We start from the raw sequence: 17,618 nt of genomic DNA, 5'->3' as shown, positions 1-17,618 counted from the left end.
ACTTTAAAAACTGACCCCATCCTCACTCCCATCCCTCCCCCCCCAAAAAAACCTCAGTTTCAAAGTCCTTTAGATACACAGGTTTATATGTAATTGGCAAACTGACTTTCAGTTGTAGTCCCATTAATGTAGACCACAAGGCCTCTCTCATCCTACATCTGTAGGGTAGTCTTAATTGTCACTGTAAATGATCCTCTAACATTCCTAGTTTGGGAGCATTTATTGATTAGATGAAGCAAGGGCTTCATTGAAACCCTTGCTTTCAGAAAGTTTCCCAAATCTGTCTCCAACCTGCTATGTACTGCAGTTGCAAAGAACAAAAGTGCTCAGAACTACAGGGTTCCAGAAGAAAGCCATAGTTATATTTTACTTAGGAAGGACAGCCTCTTCTTAATCGGGCAAATCTGACATATTCTGTATAAAAAAGAAACAATTCAAAGTAATTAGTGTGAAATAAAATCAGTGTGAAATTTCTCACATCCCACATTCTACTACAGAAAAGGAGACAACAGCTGGTCAATTTAACTGACATCTACAGTTATTAACATTATCTGAAGTCCACTAAACTCACTTGCTCTCATGAGCGTGCTGTGTGTGAGCAGATGATGAACTTGCTTTGGGGCATGATGCATGCTCAGCTGACACTTCAGGAAAACAAAGTCGGGATCACCAGGAGCAAGAACCCTGAAGATCAGTCTCTGAGATGCCCCATGCAGGGCAGCTACAGCAGCGGGCTGGCTCTGCCTTCACTGGAGCTCATGTGGCACACCAACAGAAAACTGCGGCCTCAATAACCTGCAATTCCTTAAAGGACCAATACCCATACCTATGTTCATGTTACCCACGTGGTACATCTCTATATTCTAGATTATAAAAATACCCAGGGAGCCAGGTATGGTGGCGCATGCCTTTAATGCCAACATTCAGGAGGCGGAGGTAGGAGAATCACCATGAATTCAAGGCCACCCTGAGACTACATAATGAATTCCAGGTCAGGCTGGGCTAGAGTGAAACCCAACCTCGAAAAACAAAAAAAGCAAAAACAAAAATTACTCAGGGGCTGGAGAGATGGCTTAGCAGTTAAGGCAGTTGCACGTGAAGCCTGAAGGCCTGCCTGGGTTTGATTCCCTAGTACCCACATAAAACCAGATACATGCAAAAGATGACACATGTGTCTAGAGTTTGTTTGCAGTGGTTGGAGGCCCTGGGGCACACATTTTCTGTCTGTCTGTCTCTCTCTCAATAAATAAAAATAAAATATTAACCAGGCATGGTGGCACACGCCTTTAATCCCAGCACTTGGGAGGCAGAGGAAGGAAGATTTGCCATGAGATCGAAGCCACCCTGAGATTACATAGTAAGTCCCAGAATGGATGGATGGATGGATGATAGGCAAGCAGGCAGGCAGGCAGGCAGGCAGGGACAGACAGGGAGACAGATAGATGGATGGGTGGATGATAGATATTTATTTTACCCAAGGAGGGCTAGAGAGATGGCTTAGTGGTTAAGGGTCTTGGCAGCAAAGCCAAAGGACCCAGGTTTAATTTGATTCCCCAGTACCCACATAAAGGCAGATGTACAAGGTGGTGCATGCATCTCAAGTTTGTTTGCAGTGGCTGGAGGCCCTGGCATAGCCATTTTCTATCTGCCACTTTTCCTATTCTCAGGTGGGAGAAAAGAAGGGAGGGAATACCCAAGTAATTGACTTTACCTCATATGTTAAAGAACTATTTGAATCTTACTTTTTAAATGTTCTAGAAATCTGATCAAATTAGTTTAGTCAGGGTTTCCTGCCACTGCAAGCTAACTCCAGATGCATATACCACTCTGTACATCTATCTGGCTTTTACATGGACACTGGGGAATCAAACCTGGGTCATCAGACTTTGCAAGCAAGCTCCCTTAACTGCTGGGCCACCTCTCCAGTCCTGTTCTACATTTTAATGGGTCAAATACCAGTTTCATTAAATCTGGTCCTCCTTAGTTCTCTGCTCTCTGGTGCGCAAATTTAGGGCTACTCATTTAGGGTTCTGTATAGAATTTGATAAGAACGGTGTACTTTCTGGCTTTTGATTGATAAATCATGTATATGATCATGTTTATTTTCTGCATATATTGTAGTTATTCATTGTAAAACATAGGAAGATGCCAACCAAAGCTATTTTCCTCAAAATACATCTGTCAAATTCAGAGTAATTTTGTTTTCTCTGCCGAAATGACAGGTAGCTTTCTCTTAATACAATATGACATAAGAATCTGGATACATTAAGTCATTGAATTTACTTGCAATGATGGATTTTTCAAAATCTTTTGTTGTCATTGCTGTTGTTTTGTTTTATTTTGGTTTGGTTTTTCGAGGTAGGGTTTCATTCTAGCCCAGGCTAAACTGGAATTCACTATGTAGTCTCAGGGTGGCCTTGAACTCATAATGATCCTCCTACCTCTGCCTCCTGAGTGCTGGGATTAAAGGCATGCACCACCATGCCCGGGCAAAGCTAGTTTTTTTTTTTAATAATAATTTATTTATTTATTTATTTGAGAGCGACAGACACAGAGAGAAAGACAGATAGAGGGAGAGAGAGAGAATGGGCACGCCAGGGCTTCCAGCCTCTGCAAACAAACTCCAGACGCGTGCGCCCCCTTGTGCATCTGGCTAACGTGGGACCTGGGGAACTGAGCCTCAAACCGGAGCCCTTAGGCTTCACAGGCAAGTGCTTAACCGCTAAGCCATCTCTCCAGCCCCAAAGCTAGTTTTTAATCCTTTTCTTTCTTTTCTTCTCTCTCTTTTTGTCTTTTCCTTTTAAGACAAATTAGTGTGTAAACAAAAGACAGAATCCAGGTGGTTTGTCAATCAGCATGAGAAAGCTAGAGTTCACAGACACAGAGATCACAGCCCTGAGGATGCAGCTTACTAGCTATATGACGTTTCAGTTTCACTTAGCCTCCACAAATATTAACTTCATGCTCATGGATTTTCTTCTATTCCTAGTCATAAAATAATCTTGCAATACTTCTCTTGCCAAGAATCCTGAAGTATTATATCCAATGTTTTGACATTTAGCATATCATTTATTTCACACAAAATCCCATGACTGAGACATACATAGTCTTATCATTACAGAAGAAGGATGTCTTTTAGATACTTAAATGACTTGCCCAACACTTCAAAACTGAGAGAAAGGTAGAGTCTTCTCCACCTTGCTTAGCAGCTCTTACCACCATACTCATGACCTGGTCTGGGAAACATGGGTGCAACAGAAAGCACATATTGGCGGGCAACTGCTAGTGCAATAATGCATGCCTGCAGTCATTTGTTTTAAATGCCGGAACCATAAAGAAATTTAGATTTGACAGCAAAGAATGATCCTTAGATCCATCTGTCAATGTCTGCCAGCTTTTGGTTAAGGATATTTAAGACTTCAGGCCCTCCTTTCAAAACAAGCTTAGACAGGTCTATACAATGAGTAGATATATACTGTATGTCCATAATAGTGCTCCAAATAAAAACAAACCCATGTGGAAACCCTGGGGTTTGAAATGACACTGAAGAAATTTAGCAGAGATTCTCTGCCACTCTCCTGAGCAGACTCTCATTTTCCATCTTGCTGATTTAAAACTTCAAGGCAAATGGTCTCTCAGAAGCTAATTACCTCACTGAAAGATGTCCAGCATTTGTGTTACAGGTTAAGCAATTAACTATTCACACACACACCTCCACAAATCTGAATGTCATATCAAGAAAATCATCCTATGGAGTTATAAGAGACCATAACAACATTTAGTTTAAGACTCACACTTCACAGGCTTTTGGGTAAGCCCTGGACAACTACTGCCTGAACATACCCCGAGAGAGCTGCCACTTCCTTTTACATCTTTTACAAAAGGTGATGATCTCCTATACAGATACATATTTAATATAAGGGACAAGTGCATTATTTTTGCATAGCCAAACATCAAGTTCAGGAATCATCTCTGGATTTAACTTTGTTATAGTATTCCAAGTTTACAATAATGTTTTGGGCTAAAAACTTCAACTCTAGCAGTTATGAATCTATTTTGTTAATCAAATATTCCAAATGGAGAAAGTAAGAAAGTACAGGTGAAGGTTCTGTTGCAGTTAGTACTGTCCAGTCCTGAATGAACATCTACCTCTTCTTGGGCTCCTTCCACAAAGAGCAAGTTTCCACAACAGGGGTGAACACTGCCAATCAGCTGAGAAACAGCCCAACAGACACAAATACCATCCAGGAGAAAGAAACCCTGTTCACGTCTCCAAGGCAGGTAATGGAAGGCCACAAACTCTGCATGAGGCAGTACGTTTCTCGCTGCATTTAGTACTCTACTAAATATGTACAGAGAGTTCCAACGACCTTGGCTTTCTGTCTATGGTTTCAGTTACTGATACTCAAACCACCAGCACATTTTAAATGGAAAATGCCAGAAATAGTGTGTGACTTTTAAATTGTCCCATTTTGAGTACCATGGCTGAGATTGAAAGAATAAGAGAACAAGATAGCTTTTTATAGGCAGTCAGACAGAGGCGCAAAGGGAACAAGAAGATGCCACAAGGGCCAACCCTGGCAGGACCAGTCTGATCCAGTCTCATCCGCGATAGCTGCATCCCCAGCCGGCAGGGCCATCCAGTGCTGTTTCTTCCTCAGCTCAGCACCCTGGAACAGATGGTCCCTCCTCAGTCAGCTCCCTGAACCATGAACCAATCTAATCTCTGCTTACACACCTGAGTTATGATAACAAGGCCCACCTTAATTGGGTATCTGGTCCATACAAAGGAGCCTAACCACATGTATAAACCCTCTCTTCTTCCTGTGGTTTCACAGGTATATAAGTCTGTCTCTACACTTGCTGCAGCCTGGGTATTTTCCTGCTTACCTCTGACAAGTGTCTTGCTTTGGAGCAGTTTGTTTTTATCCTTTTGTTTTGTCAGATACTTAGTAATTTGAGAAAGAAAGAAGGAGCTGGGCATGGTGGTGCATGCCTTTAATCCCAGCACTAGGGAGGCAGAGGTTAAGAAGGAGAGGGAGACAGAAAAAATGACACACCAGGGCCTCTAGCCACTGCAAACAAACTCCAGATGCACACGCCTCCTTGTGCAACTGGCTAACGTGGGTTCTGGGGAATCAAACCTGGGTCCTCTGGCTTTGCAGGCAAACGCCTTAACCACTAAGCCATCCCTCCAGCCCCCTCTCGGGTCTTTTATGTGAAAGGCAACTTTGGTCTTATAGTTTCCCCTCCACGTGTGGGTGTCTGTGCCTCCTCCATCCAGGAGACTTCCCTGGGGTGGAGATTCTCTCGCTCTCTCTTTCCAGCAGGGCAAGGAGGCAAATTCTCCTCTGGCTGAGTCTTTCAGCTAGCCTCCTTCCTGGATCTTAATTTCCCCTACAATAAACCTTATAATTCATAATTTATCCTTCTTGGAGTCTTTTTTCTCAGTTCTCTCAAGATAAGCAATAATGCAACGGCTGGGATTCAGAACTAGAGGATACTTCTTCAACCCCAAAACCCTACATCAAAATCTCCTGGCCTGTCATGAGCCTCTCTTTCCTCCACTCAGTACTAGCACCACAGAGTCCACTCTGCCTCCATGTCCATGCACCCCACATTTGGAGTTTTAAGCAATAGATAAAAATATTGTTAAAAATAGTGATTGCTCTAAGCATGTACAAATTTGTCATTGTTCTATAAATAATACAGAATAGCAACTTTTTAGATAGCACTTAAGGGCTGGAAGGATGGCTTAGCAGTTAAGGCACTTGCCTGCAAAGCCAAAGGACCTCGGGTAATTCCCCAGAACCCACATAAGCTAGATGCACAAGGTGGCGCATGCGTCTGAAGTTCATTTGCAGTGGCTAAAGGCCCTGGCTTGCCCAGTCTGTCTGTTTGTCTTAGATAAATAAATTTTAAAAATAAATAAAACATAAAAAGATGGCACTTAAGTACAGCAGATATGATATAGAATTTAGATATGATTTGAAGTATGTGGAAAAGTGTATGTTATATGAAAATGTTATATCCATTTTAACTAGGCGAATTGAACATCCACAGGCTTTGGTACTTGTGGAGGCCTTGTTACCAATCTCCATGGATACTGAAGAATGGCTGGATACATTAGCTACCTGTCAGTCACTTGATAACCAGCCATCTTGGTTATCAGATTGTTAAGGTGTGGTGCTTACCTAGTAGGCCTAACATTATGTCATGGTGTTCATATCACTGACTTCAGGACAGCCCTGTACCACCAGCACAAGGAGAAGGGTGTGCATAAGACAACAAGATGTTTGACAGAGGTCACAAGTAACTTCTTACAGAATATTGTAACTGTTGCTCTATTAGTATTGTTCACTTTTTACCAGGCCTGATTTATACATTATACAGGACAAACATACACATAGGGAAGAAACAAATCACTTTGAGACACTGACATTGAGTGAGGTGTTTTGTAACATATGCCCCAAGAATAAGAAGAGACTCCTGAACTATTAAAAAAATCTATTTCAAACACGTAACAATTTTCTATAAGCATGAAGTTTAAAACTAAATGTATCCCAGGGCTAGAATACTAATTTGAAGCGATGGTACAGCCTCTCCTCCACCTTAAAAATCTAAGTTTTATAAACCACAAATCCAAATTCCTCCAAGAGACTATAAAAACTAGAAAGCTCAAAGCCAGAGTGGTAGTGTACAGCTGTAATGCCAACAACTGGAGGGCTGAGGAAGGAGAATTTTGAGGTCAAGATCAGCCTGACCACGACAGTGAGACCCTACCAAATAATCAAACACACACAAAGCCAAGTCTGGAGAGCTGGATGGTGGCATGGTTGCCTGGTCACCCGTTAGTCTGATATGAATTAATCAATTAATTAATGAAAATGGCTGAGAGGAATAAAAGATGCTGCCACCTAAACAGTATTAGAAAAAGTTAGAGAAAAAAAAAGTTAGAAAAGTTAGAGAAAACGTAGCATTCTGCTTCAGACAACATAGCAGGAGTTGTCAAGAATAAGCAGAGAGGGGCACCCTGAGGTGAGAGGGCAGACACACAAAAAGGAGTGCCAAGATCTACTCGGAAAAGGTAAAAGTAGGGCTAGAGAAATGGCACGGTGGCTAAGGACACTTACTTGCAAAGCATGCAAGCCCAAGGTTCAATTCCCCAGCCACCCACATACAGTTCATTTGCAATGGCAAGAATCCCTGGTGCGTGCACACAGTAATTTTTTAAGATAGTTCATTCATTTTATTAATTCCATTTATAATCAAATGTATGAGTTGTTTTAATGAATTATACAGTAAATTTAGAATTATAATTTAAATCTAAACCATAGATTTCTTTTCTGCAGGTATCTCCTTGGTACCTGTAATATTTTTACAGAACATGGCAAGTAGCTACTGAAGTAAGCCTAGTTGATACCACACAGAACTACTCTTTCCTAAGGAAAATCCATATTTCTGAGTATTACCTGGATTTTTTATTAAATTGGATAAAATTTTCTGTGCATCATTTAATACACATCCGATTGTACTTTCGCTAATAAAAGCATACATCCATCTAGTAATGCAATAAATTAGATAAAGGTTTCTTTGGTCATCAGCAACCAAAAGACCTGCATAAGAGAAGGGATGTTTTCACTGGACCATCACGGCAAAGTAGTGTCTGCTGACCCCACTTTCCATGTTACTACCAGCCAGTAAGTCAAATATAAACAGTTTCCTTTTGCTCACATGGGCAACTTGATCTTTGAATTAGTTTTCATTTTACTAAATCAATGATTTTAAACACAGAATGAAAAATACAAACAAGTTCAGTAGAATTTGAGCCACTTTAAGCCAAACTTAATCTAAAGATTCAAAGCTTATCTTTAGTCCTAAAACTTTCAGCAAACTTGTGAAGCACTCTTCTCTCCATTTCAAATTAGGAAGTTAAACACTAGTCAGAGAGGCAAACACGAGGCAGCACAGGGTTGTTAAGCTTGGCATTTGTCTGCTACATCAGTATTTCACCTAAAAGAAAAGGTGTGAGCAGAACTCAGTCCAACTGCCACAAGTCAGTTCTTCTGTGGACAGCTAGTTTTCATTACAAAGGACACAGGAGCTGTGTGGCTCAACTGGCCTTGTCTTCACAGCCTGCTGTCAGCTACAGGAATATCACACACACATCTAGCTTCCAGAAAGGAGACAAACTGGTCATTTTGCTATACCAACCACAGCATGTTGAAAAAATGTAGTAGGGCTGGAGGGATGGCTTAGCAGTTAAGACGATTGCCTACGAACCCAAAGGACCCAAGTTCAATTCCCCAGGACCCACATAAGCCAGATGTACAAGGAGCACATGCATCTGGAATTCATTTGCAGTTGCTAGAGGCCCTGGTGTGTCCATTCTCTTTCTTTCTCCCTCCCCCCTCCTTGTAAATAAATAAATAATTTTTAAATGTGGTATTTACATATGACTATTAAGTGAATTAATAACTAAAAATAAAAAAACCCCTACAGAGTAAGACATGATTCTATACACTAAAATCTAAAGGTCTGAACCACTGGCCAAGCTCATTCACTAAAAGATAAGATTCTGATACAGTCTGTGTCTCTTCTCTATGAAAAACCCTTAAGAACACACAAGACAACTAAGCAACAGGAATACCAGGGTGGAGATCTTGAGTGCCAGTCCAGTAGAGAGGCTGTCTCCCAAGATACACTTGTGCTGGCTCTCAGCTCTCACACCTACCACAGCACTGGACTTGGCTCCCAGGAGATGACATCACTTACTGAGAAGCTGCTACTGTTCTGCTTCAGGTCAAGACAATGTGATTATTGAAAAATGAATTAAAATGAGTTGGACCACTTTCTACACTAAGGCTCTGTGTTCATTTCAAAGAACTTTTTTTTTTTTAATTTATTTGACAGAGAAAGAGGAGCAGGGAGAGAGAGAGAAAGAGAATGGGCACACCAGGGCTTCCAGCAACTCCAGACGCTTGCATCCCCTTGTGCATCTGGCTTACGTAGGTCCTGGGGAATTGAACCTGGGTCCTTTATCTTTGCAGGCAAATGCCTTAACCGCTAAGCCATTCCTCCAGCCCTTGAAGAGCTTTTAAATTCCCTTTGCAAAAGTATATCAAAAAGCAGCACATTTTTGCATTATCCTGAATTCTTCAAGTTCCTTTAGAGTAATCTAGAGCAAACTCTGAGCTATATCCACTGCATGAAAGAAGCATTTAATATCTGTAATGTTTCATTTATGTACAGTTTTATTGTGGTGGCTTAAGGTATCCCCCCCCACCCATAAGCTGCATGTTCTGAACACTAGGTCCCCAGCTGGTAACAATTTGGGAATTGCATCCTCCTGGAGGTAATGTATTATTGGGGGCAGGCTTATGGGTATTATAGCCAGCTTCCCCTTGCCAGTGTGTGGCACACTCTCCTGAGTCTGTTGTCCATCTGATGTTGGCCAGGAGGTAATGACAGGCCTCTGCTCTTGCCATAGTTTTCCCCTGCCATAGTGGATCTTCCCCTCAAGCCTGTAGGCCAAAATAAACCCTTTCCTCCCACAAGCTGTTCTTGATCAGGTGTTTTCTGCCAGCACTTCAAAGTTGACAACAAAATTTTACTGATAAATGAAAAGAAAAATGTGTTAAGTAGAAGATATGTAGAGAGAGTGTTAGCACTGATGGACTTTTCATGCACTTAGAAGCTTGTGTGAAGGGCAAGGAAAAACTTCCGTTTCTCAGTGTTTAGAGAAGAATTCATTGTATAGGGAACTTGAGTCTTGCAAGAAATGACTATAAAAACCAAGGTGTCTTTGCCAACATAGGACCCTCTAAGGCTTATGAAATCTTGGCATTGACCCTAGGTGAGGAAAATAAAGCAGCAAGTTCACCTGGAGCATAAGCATCACAGGAGCGCTTCCCTGTGCGCGCAGGCATCCCCAGCAGACTCCCTCCCTGTGGTGACTGTCTTAACCTCAAGTAGAAGCAGCCTTGAGCCTCCCTGGAGTTATGAACTACATTCGTACCTCTGTAAAAATCTTAGCATTTTGGTGAAATGAATGCTAAGTCCACTATCATTCTTCTTATCGATGAGCACTTATAAATGTTCTTCTCTCATGACAGTGTATTCTTTCTTCTATTACCCTCATAAGAGCTGGAATCAGCCATATTTCAAAAACATAAAATGTGAGGCTATGATAAAAGAGTAAGACTGAGATGCTAAAGTGTGTGTGTTTAATACTGGCCTATTCCCTTTGCAATTCTCTCTTTTTTTTTTTTAATATTTATTGGGGAGGGCGAGGAGAGCGGAGGGGGAGGGGAGTGGAGGGGGAGGAAAAGTAACAAATGCACCAGGAACTCCTGCATCTGCAAAAACTCAAGACGAATATGCCACTTTGTGTATCTGGCTTTATGTGGGCACTGAGGAATTGAACTCAGGCTGTCAGGCTTTTCAAGCAAGTGCCTTTAACCACTGAGCCATTGTTCCAACTCACAATTCTCACCTTTCTCAGAGGAAGTAGGTATTAACAACTCAGCCTCTTCTGTTTATATGCAAAATGACTTTATAAGAAGTATGACACTTTTATCTTGTAAACTTACTTTTCCTCACTTACTTTATGTAATACAGGTAACAAATTCACATGACAAGCTGAAGAAAGTTTGGGCACAAAGTTCTCGAGTAACTTTCCAAAATTCATCTTGCAAAAACGAATTCAGCAGCTGGGGCTGGCAGCTACCCGTGTAATAGTAGCTCTCAAGGGGTAAAAGCAGAAGGATCCTGGGTACAAGATCAGCCTGGGCTACAAACTGAAATTACCTTTAAAAAGTAATAATAATAGTGCTCGCCTTGGCAGCAGATATACTAGAAAACTGAACAATACAGAGAAGATTAGCATGGCCCCTGCGCAAGGATGATACACAAATTCGTGAAGGGTTCCATATTTTTAGGAAAGGGGGACTGAGGCCAAGGAGACAAAAAAAGAAACCAGTCTGGCAAGAATGTGATGGTGAAGCCCCACTGGCATGAGGGTGTCTTCATTCGTCATGGAAAGGAAAATGCTCTTGTCATCAAGAATCGGGTCCCTGGTAAATCAGTGTATGGGGAGAAGAGAGTCTCTATTGCTGAGGGACATGACAAAATTGAGAACCGAGCCTGGAACCCCTTCCGCTCCCAGCTGGCAACAGTTATCCTGGGCAGTGTGGACCAGATCTACATCAAGCCAGAGGCCAAGGTTCTCTACTTTGGGGCAGCCACAGGCACCACTGTCTCCCACATCTCTGACATTGTGGGCCAGGACAGCCTGGTGTATGCAGTAGAGTTTTCCCACCACTCTGGCCATGACCTTATTAACCTGGCAAAGAAGAGGACCAGCATTATTCCTGTGACTGAGGATGCCCGGCACCCACACAAATACTGCATGCTCATTGCAACAGTAGATATGATCTTTGCTGACACGGCCCGGCCTGACCAAGCCCAGACTGTAGCTGCGAATGCTCATACCTTCCTGCGTAATAAAGGACACTTTGTGATTTCCATTAAGGCAAACTCCACAGCCTATGCAGAGGCCGTGTTTGCCTCAGAAGTGAAGACAACGCTGCAGGAGATCATGAAACGGCTAGAGTCCTATGAGCGAGTGAGGCCAGGTCGTGGAGGTACATACAGGCCGCCTCCGAAGGTGAAGAGCTGAAGCTCAGTCCTATCTAGATTCTGAGAGATGTGTGCTGCTACTGTTGCATGTGTGATTTTTTTTTCTATTAAAGGACTTGTGTTGCTCCAAAATAATAATTATTATAACAGTAAGAGGGCTGGAAAGATGGCTTAGCAGTTAAGGTGCTTGCCTGCAAAGCAAAGGACCCAGGTTCAATTCCCCAGGATCCACATAAGCTAGATGCACAAAGTAGTGCATGCATCTGGAGTACGTATGCACTAGCTGAAGGCCAGAGTGCACCTATCTGCTTTTGTGTGTGTGTGTCTCAAATAAATAATAAAAATTAAGCTGCTCACTTTATAATAGCTGGGAAATGGAACCAGCCTAGATGTCCCTCAACTGATGAGTGGATAATGAAGATGTGGCATATTTATACAATGGAGTTCTACTCAGCGGTAAAGAAAAATGAAGTTATGAAATTTACAGAAAAATGGATGGACCTGGAAAGGATTATACTAAGTGAGGCAAGCCAGGCCCAGAAAGCCAAGCGCCACATGTTCTCTCTCATATGTGGATCCTAGCTACAGATGACTGGGCTTCTGCGGAAGAATGAAAATACTTAGTAGCAGAGGCCAGTAAGTTAAAAAAGAGACATAAAGGGAAGAGAAAGGAAGGGAGGAGGGTACTTAATAGGTTGATATATATTTATAGGTTGTATATCTGTAAGTACAATGATTGTGATGGAGAGGTAATATGATGGAGAATGGAATTTCAAAGGGGAAAGTGTGGGGCGGTGAAGGAGGGAATTAACATGGGATTTTTTTTACAATCATGGAAAATGCTAATAAAAATTTTAAAAAAAAGAAGAGAGAGAGAATAGGAGCGCCAGGGCCTCCGGTCACTACAAATGAACTCCAGATGCATTCACCACTCTGTGCATCTGGCTTTGTGGGTACTGGGGAACTGAACCTGGGTTATTAAGCTTTGCAAGCGACTTAACCACTGAACCATCTCTGTAACCCATGGGATTTTTTTTCATTCTTACATAATTTACAATTATTTCAGCTTAACTCTTAAGTTTCTTAGTTTATTATTTTTCATTTTCATTATTTGTTTGCTTATTTACTTATTTATGATAGAGAAAGAAGGGAGATGATACTGCAAATGAACTCCAGATGCTTGCACCACTTTGTCCATCTGGTTTTACATGAGTACTGGGAAATAGAACCTAGGACATCAGGCTTTGAAAGCAAACACATTTAACTATTGAGTATCTCTCCAGCCCAACCTGTTTCTAATTACAAGTTCTTGCAGACATTTTGTCATTTTAAAAAAAATTAAGTAAATTTAAAAATTATGAAAACTATTCTATATATATAATGTTGGTTTAACATTATGTATAGTAATAAAAAAATTATCAGGTACGGAAATAAATGAGCAAGTGTGAATAAATTAAGTCAACAACATGATAAAAAGTAGAAAATAATATGAAAATAAAATAAATATGGGGGGGCTGGAGGGATGACTTAGCGGTTAAGATGTTTGCCTGCAAAGCCAAAGGACCCGGGTTTGATTCCCTAGGATTCACGTTAACCAGATGTACAAGGGGGCTCATAAGTCTAGAATTCGTATGCAGTGGCTAGAGGCCCTGGCACGTCCATTTTCTCTGTCTCTCTACCTCTTTCTCTCTAATTAATTAATTTAAAAAAATAGAAATATAAGAAGTGTCTGACCAAAATTAAGATCACAAACATATATACATGCTGTAAAAACAAACATAGAAATAGGATGTACAGGGCTGGAGAGATGGCTTTGCGGTTAAACACTTGCCTGTGAAGCCTACGGACCCCGGTTCGAGGCTCAGTTCCCCAGGTCCCACGTTAGCCAGATGCACAAGGGGGCGCACGCGTCTGGAGTTCGTTTGCAGTGGCTGGAAGCCCTGGCACGCCCATTCTCTCTCTCTCCCTCTATCTGTCCTTCTCTCTGTGTCTGTCACTCACAAGTAAATAAATAAAAATTAAAAAAAAAAAAGAAATAGGATGTACAGAAACTATGTATAAAAAGAAATTTTTCCTTTATAATAAAATTTAGGGGGATGCAGTTATTTGATTACTTATAGGTAAGAGAGAGGGGAGAAAAGGAGGGAAGAGACATACATATGCCCCCCCCAAAAAAAAACAGGAAGAGGAAGAGAAAGCAGACATCCTGCTATACCTACAAAGGTGGGAAAATATGATACAACCAAGAGGGGTAAGGGTCTAAACCGAGGCAATAAAAGGGGGGGGGGAAATCCTATTCCTGGCTGAGATGGCTAATAATCTTTGTGTATACCTTAACTGTTTTTTTTTTTTGACAACCTCCTTACATAGATAACATACCATTATTATAAGCTCCTCCTACCATCCTCCTTTTCCTCCTCCCAAACCCCTTCTGTCCAACTAGTTTCTCTTCTGTTTTGAGGTCATCATTTTCCCTGCTAATATGCAGGTCTTACGCACCAGACACTGCAAAGTCATGAATGCCATGGCCACTTCATGTTGGAAGACATTATTACAAAGTTCTCCTTTCTTTGGGCTCTTCCACAGTGGTTCCTGAACCTTGGAGCATGTAATAAAGATGTCTCACACTGCTGTATAATGGAAACAGTTACCCTTAACTATATGTATAGTAACAAAGAAGTAAGTGCTAAGTGTATGGGCAAACACTGCATGTGCTCATCACAGGATAAACAAAAACCCTGTGATGATTATCAATATATCTTAAAGCAGCATATATTTATTTCAGTGTTATTTATCTGATGTTGGCAAAACTTTTGAAAATCTACTCTTTAAGAAATTCATTTTTAGCCAGGTGTGATGGTACATGCCTTTAATCCCAGCATTCAGGAGGCAGAATAGGATGATTGTCCTAACTTTGAGGCCAACCTGGATTCCAGGTCAGCCTGAGCTAGAGAGTGAGAACCTCCCTCAAAAAACCAAAAGTCAAAACAAGAAAGAAAATAAATTCATTTCCCAAAATTGTATTTAAATTTTTTTAAGTTTGAAATTAAAGACAATTTAATAGTATCCTATAAAAACAACCTACTGACTTTCTGACACGTTTTTGCCCATTTTGCTTAACAATTTTGTTACATTTTTTCTACTTGTTAAAAGCTTTTTAAAATTCAATTTTATTCAAGGAAGAAGCCCTGCTTTCTTTATCTAGGTAGGTCCACCACCAGACTAGGTATATAACATATATTTAAAAACAAATATTTATCAATTGAATTCTTTAAATATTTTTATTCTCATAGAGCAATAATTTTCCAAAACACAATTCCTACTTTATTATAGAATCTTTCATTAATAGAAACCCTAACAACATGCACAGGAAATCCACAATGCTTGTACACCCAACTTAGGAAACTGATCAGGAAAAATGCTTGGGCCCAGGAGTTGGAGGCCAGTGTGGGCAACATAACAAGACTCTTATCTTTATAAAAAATGAATGAATGAATGCAGGGCATCAAATATGTATAAATAATTTTTTTAACAAACTAATAGAACAGGTTGTCTAAAACTCGCTTTTATTGATATATATTTGGGTTCTTATTGGCAACCAAGGCAGAGAGCTTAGGACTTGAAAACAATATGCTCTCCTGAGATACTTTCTCCTACAATTATGAGTAGTATTGGCACACAATGTAAATTTTCCTCCACTTAAAGAAAGAAGTTATCAAATTAAATTTCTACAGATTACCTGAAAGGGGGAGAGAAATAAATGTGTCACTGGACCTGGCAGGACGCCGCAGCAGCATATACTCACACAGTCCCCAGCTGCCACCTCCCTGCCTTCAATGTTCCAAAGGAGCTGCCCAGCTCCCAACCATATTCACTACCAGTGACAAATGCACTTAGAATTTGGGGATAGGCTAGAGACAACAGTCTTTTGTTTTGTTTTGTTTTGTTTTGTTTTGTTTTTGTTTGTTTTTGAGGTAAGATCTCACTCTAGCTCAGGTTGATCTGGGGTGACCTTGAACTCATGGCGATCCACCTACCTCTACCTCCCAAGTGCTGGGATTAAAGGCGTGCACCACCATGCCCGGCTTCTGAGACCACATTCTTGAATGCATTACCAGAATAACCCTTCTTTGTCAAGATAAGAACATCTGGGCTGATCTCTACTGAACACCAGAAACTGAAGAGGAGGAACTTTCCTGACATGTGGCCGAAAGATGACTGTTCACAAGGCACAAAACAACCCCTGCAAAAACCTAGCCCTACAACCTTGTTAAATCTTCACTGTTTCCAACTATTCCAGTGAGCCACAGGATATAACAAACTGCTTGATTCAGCCTGATTTGTGCCTAAGCTGCTCTGTTTTACTGATGAAAATTGTATGGTAAGAGCTACAAATCACATATTTACTATTATAAAGGCATCTATACTGTATTTGATAAATACAGACACCCTGCAGAAGAAGTAAAGAAGTACCTACTACACACTGCCAAGCACACAATGTCAAAACAGTGAAAAATGTTAAGACGCCAACTCATAATTAGTCACTCTTCTGCTAGGGAGATGGTGACAGGCAATTTCTGGGAGGAAAGTAATGTCTGAGCTCAGAATACGTAGTCTCTCTCTATCAAAGAAGTGGACACTTAAGAACTGCTCTACACTGCTCATAAATATTCCCACTCACAGACATCAGGTGGTCCCGCTAGCCTGGTTGTGAGGAGCAGTCACCGTAAGAAAAACAAAACCAGTTTTGAGCCACTCTGAGAAGTGAAGAAGCCACCTGACTACTGAAGACAAAGCAAGATTTCTTTTTTTCAATCCCTTCAAATTCCATCCTCGAGATCCTCACATCCCATTGCCTTTGCCCTCTCTTTGAAATCATAACATTATAATCATTAACATGTTTCTCTTTCTTTCTCTCTTCCTCCCTCCCTCCCGTGTGTGTGTGTGTGTGTGTGTGTGGTGGATGCACATGTGTGCACCCTGTTGACACCCCATGTGCTCACCTGCATGCACTTGCTCACCTGTGGTGTCTCATACTTATCCATCTTCCTTCCAACAGCTCTTCTTTGAGCCAGATCCCCTTACTGATATACAGGAGCTTACTGTCTTCACAAGCGCAGGTGATTCCCTGGATAGATTCTAAGCCAGGTGAACAAAGTGGCACATGTATCTGGAGTTCATTTGCCATGGCTGGAGGACCTGGCGCACCCATTCTCTTCCTCCCTCCCCTCCTTCTGTCTGTCTGTCTGTCTGTGTCTCTGTCTGTCTGTCTCTCTGTCTCTCTCTCTCAAACACACACACACACACACACACACACACACACACACACACACACACAAATAAAACTTAAAAAATAAAAATTAAAAGCCAGAGGGGGAAAAAATCTGAAATCTTATCAAGAAGTAATAACATCCTTATAAAGAAAGGGCAGTGGAGGACAGGAGAGATGGCTCAATGGTTAAGACACTTGCCTACAAAGCCTGAGGACCCAGGTTTGATTCCCTAGTACCCACATAAAGCCAGATACACAAGGTGGTGCATACATCTGGAGTGTGTAGTGGCTACAGGCCCTGATGGGCCCATTTTCATACACTCATTCCCCCCTCTCTCAATCTCATTCATAAATAAATAAAATTACACATGGAGGGGAGAATGTAAAGACCAAACAAATCATGACCAAGGGTCATGACATTTTTGCCTGTTTCCAATAAGAAGATTCCAAATGTCACTTGGCCTGACTGCCCTATCTGACTCTTGCTCCTCCCTTCTGAATTCAACACAGTGCTGGCAAAGGGACTCAGGAGTTCTGTACAGGAAAGTACGCACAGTTGACTTGATCTGGAGGTATCATTTCAAAAGGCGTAACTGCCTCACTAATAAGTTTTTAGGCGTAACATCCTATTGCCTCACAAGAATGTATCCATATCCTCAACATTATCAGAAAAAAAATTTACAGCATCACAGAATATCTATAAAAC

General features: G+C 41.2%; 2 protein-coding genes and 1 non-coding gene across 3 annotated transcripts in view; 2 read left to right on the top strand and 1 right to left on the bottom strand.

Moving 5' to 3' along the window:
• The window catches only part of Zfand3 (zinc finger AN1-type containing 3), a 236,868-nt gene that overhangs the window by 114,597 nt on the left and 104,653 nt on the right, over positions 1-17,618 (bottom strand). The gene's annotated exons all lie outside the window — the stretch shown is intronic.
• Positions 4,138-11,680, top strand: LOC101615381 (rRNA 2'-O-methyltransferase fibrillarin-like). Its single transcript, XM_045156001.1, has 3 exons — positions 4,138-4,281; positions 8,588-8,813; positions 10,956-11,680. Exons 1-3 carry the CDS (start codon positions 4,138-4,140, stop codon positions 11,678-11,680), a joined length of 1,095 nt encoding a protein of 364 aa, XP_045011936.1.
• On the top strand, positions 10,831-10,938 carry LOC123463104. The gene has a single exon (XR_006638716.1). It is a non-coding gene; the product is annotated as a U6 spliceosomal RNA (small nuclear RNA).

Source organism: Jaculus jaculus, chromosome 8 (genome assembly GCF_020740685.1).
Source record: "Jaculus jaculus isolate mJacJac1 chromosome 8, mJacJac1.mat.Y.cur, whole genome shotgun sequence".
Classification (NCBI taxonomy): domain Eukaryota; kingdom Metazoa; phylum Chordata; class Mammalia; order Rodentia; family Dipodidae; genus Jaculus; species Jaculus jaculus.
The sequence above is the reverse complement of the archived record's forward strand: the minus strand, read 5'-3'. Positions and strand labels throughout refer to the sequence as shown.

Bases quoted from the DNA above. Each gene is read 5' to 3' on its own strand.
- LOC101615381 (XM_045156001.1), top strand. From the start codon at position 4,138: ATGAACATCTACCTCTTCTTGGGCTCCTTCCACAAAGAGCAAGTTTCC. The intron at 4,282-8,587 runs GTAATGGAAGGC...ATTCTGATACAG, and splicing joins TGTTCACGTCTCCAAGGCAG to TCTGTGTCTCTTCTCTATGA. The intron at 8,814-10,955 runs GTGATTATTGAA...AGGGGGACTGAG, and splicing joins CTGCTTCAGGTCAAGACAAT to GCCAAGGAGACAAAAAAAGA.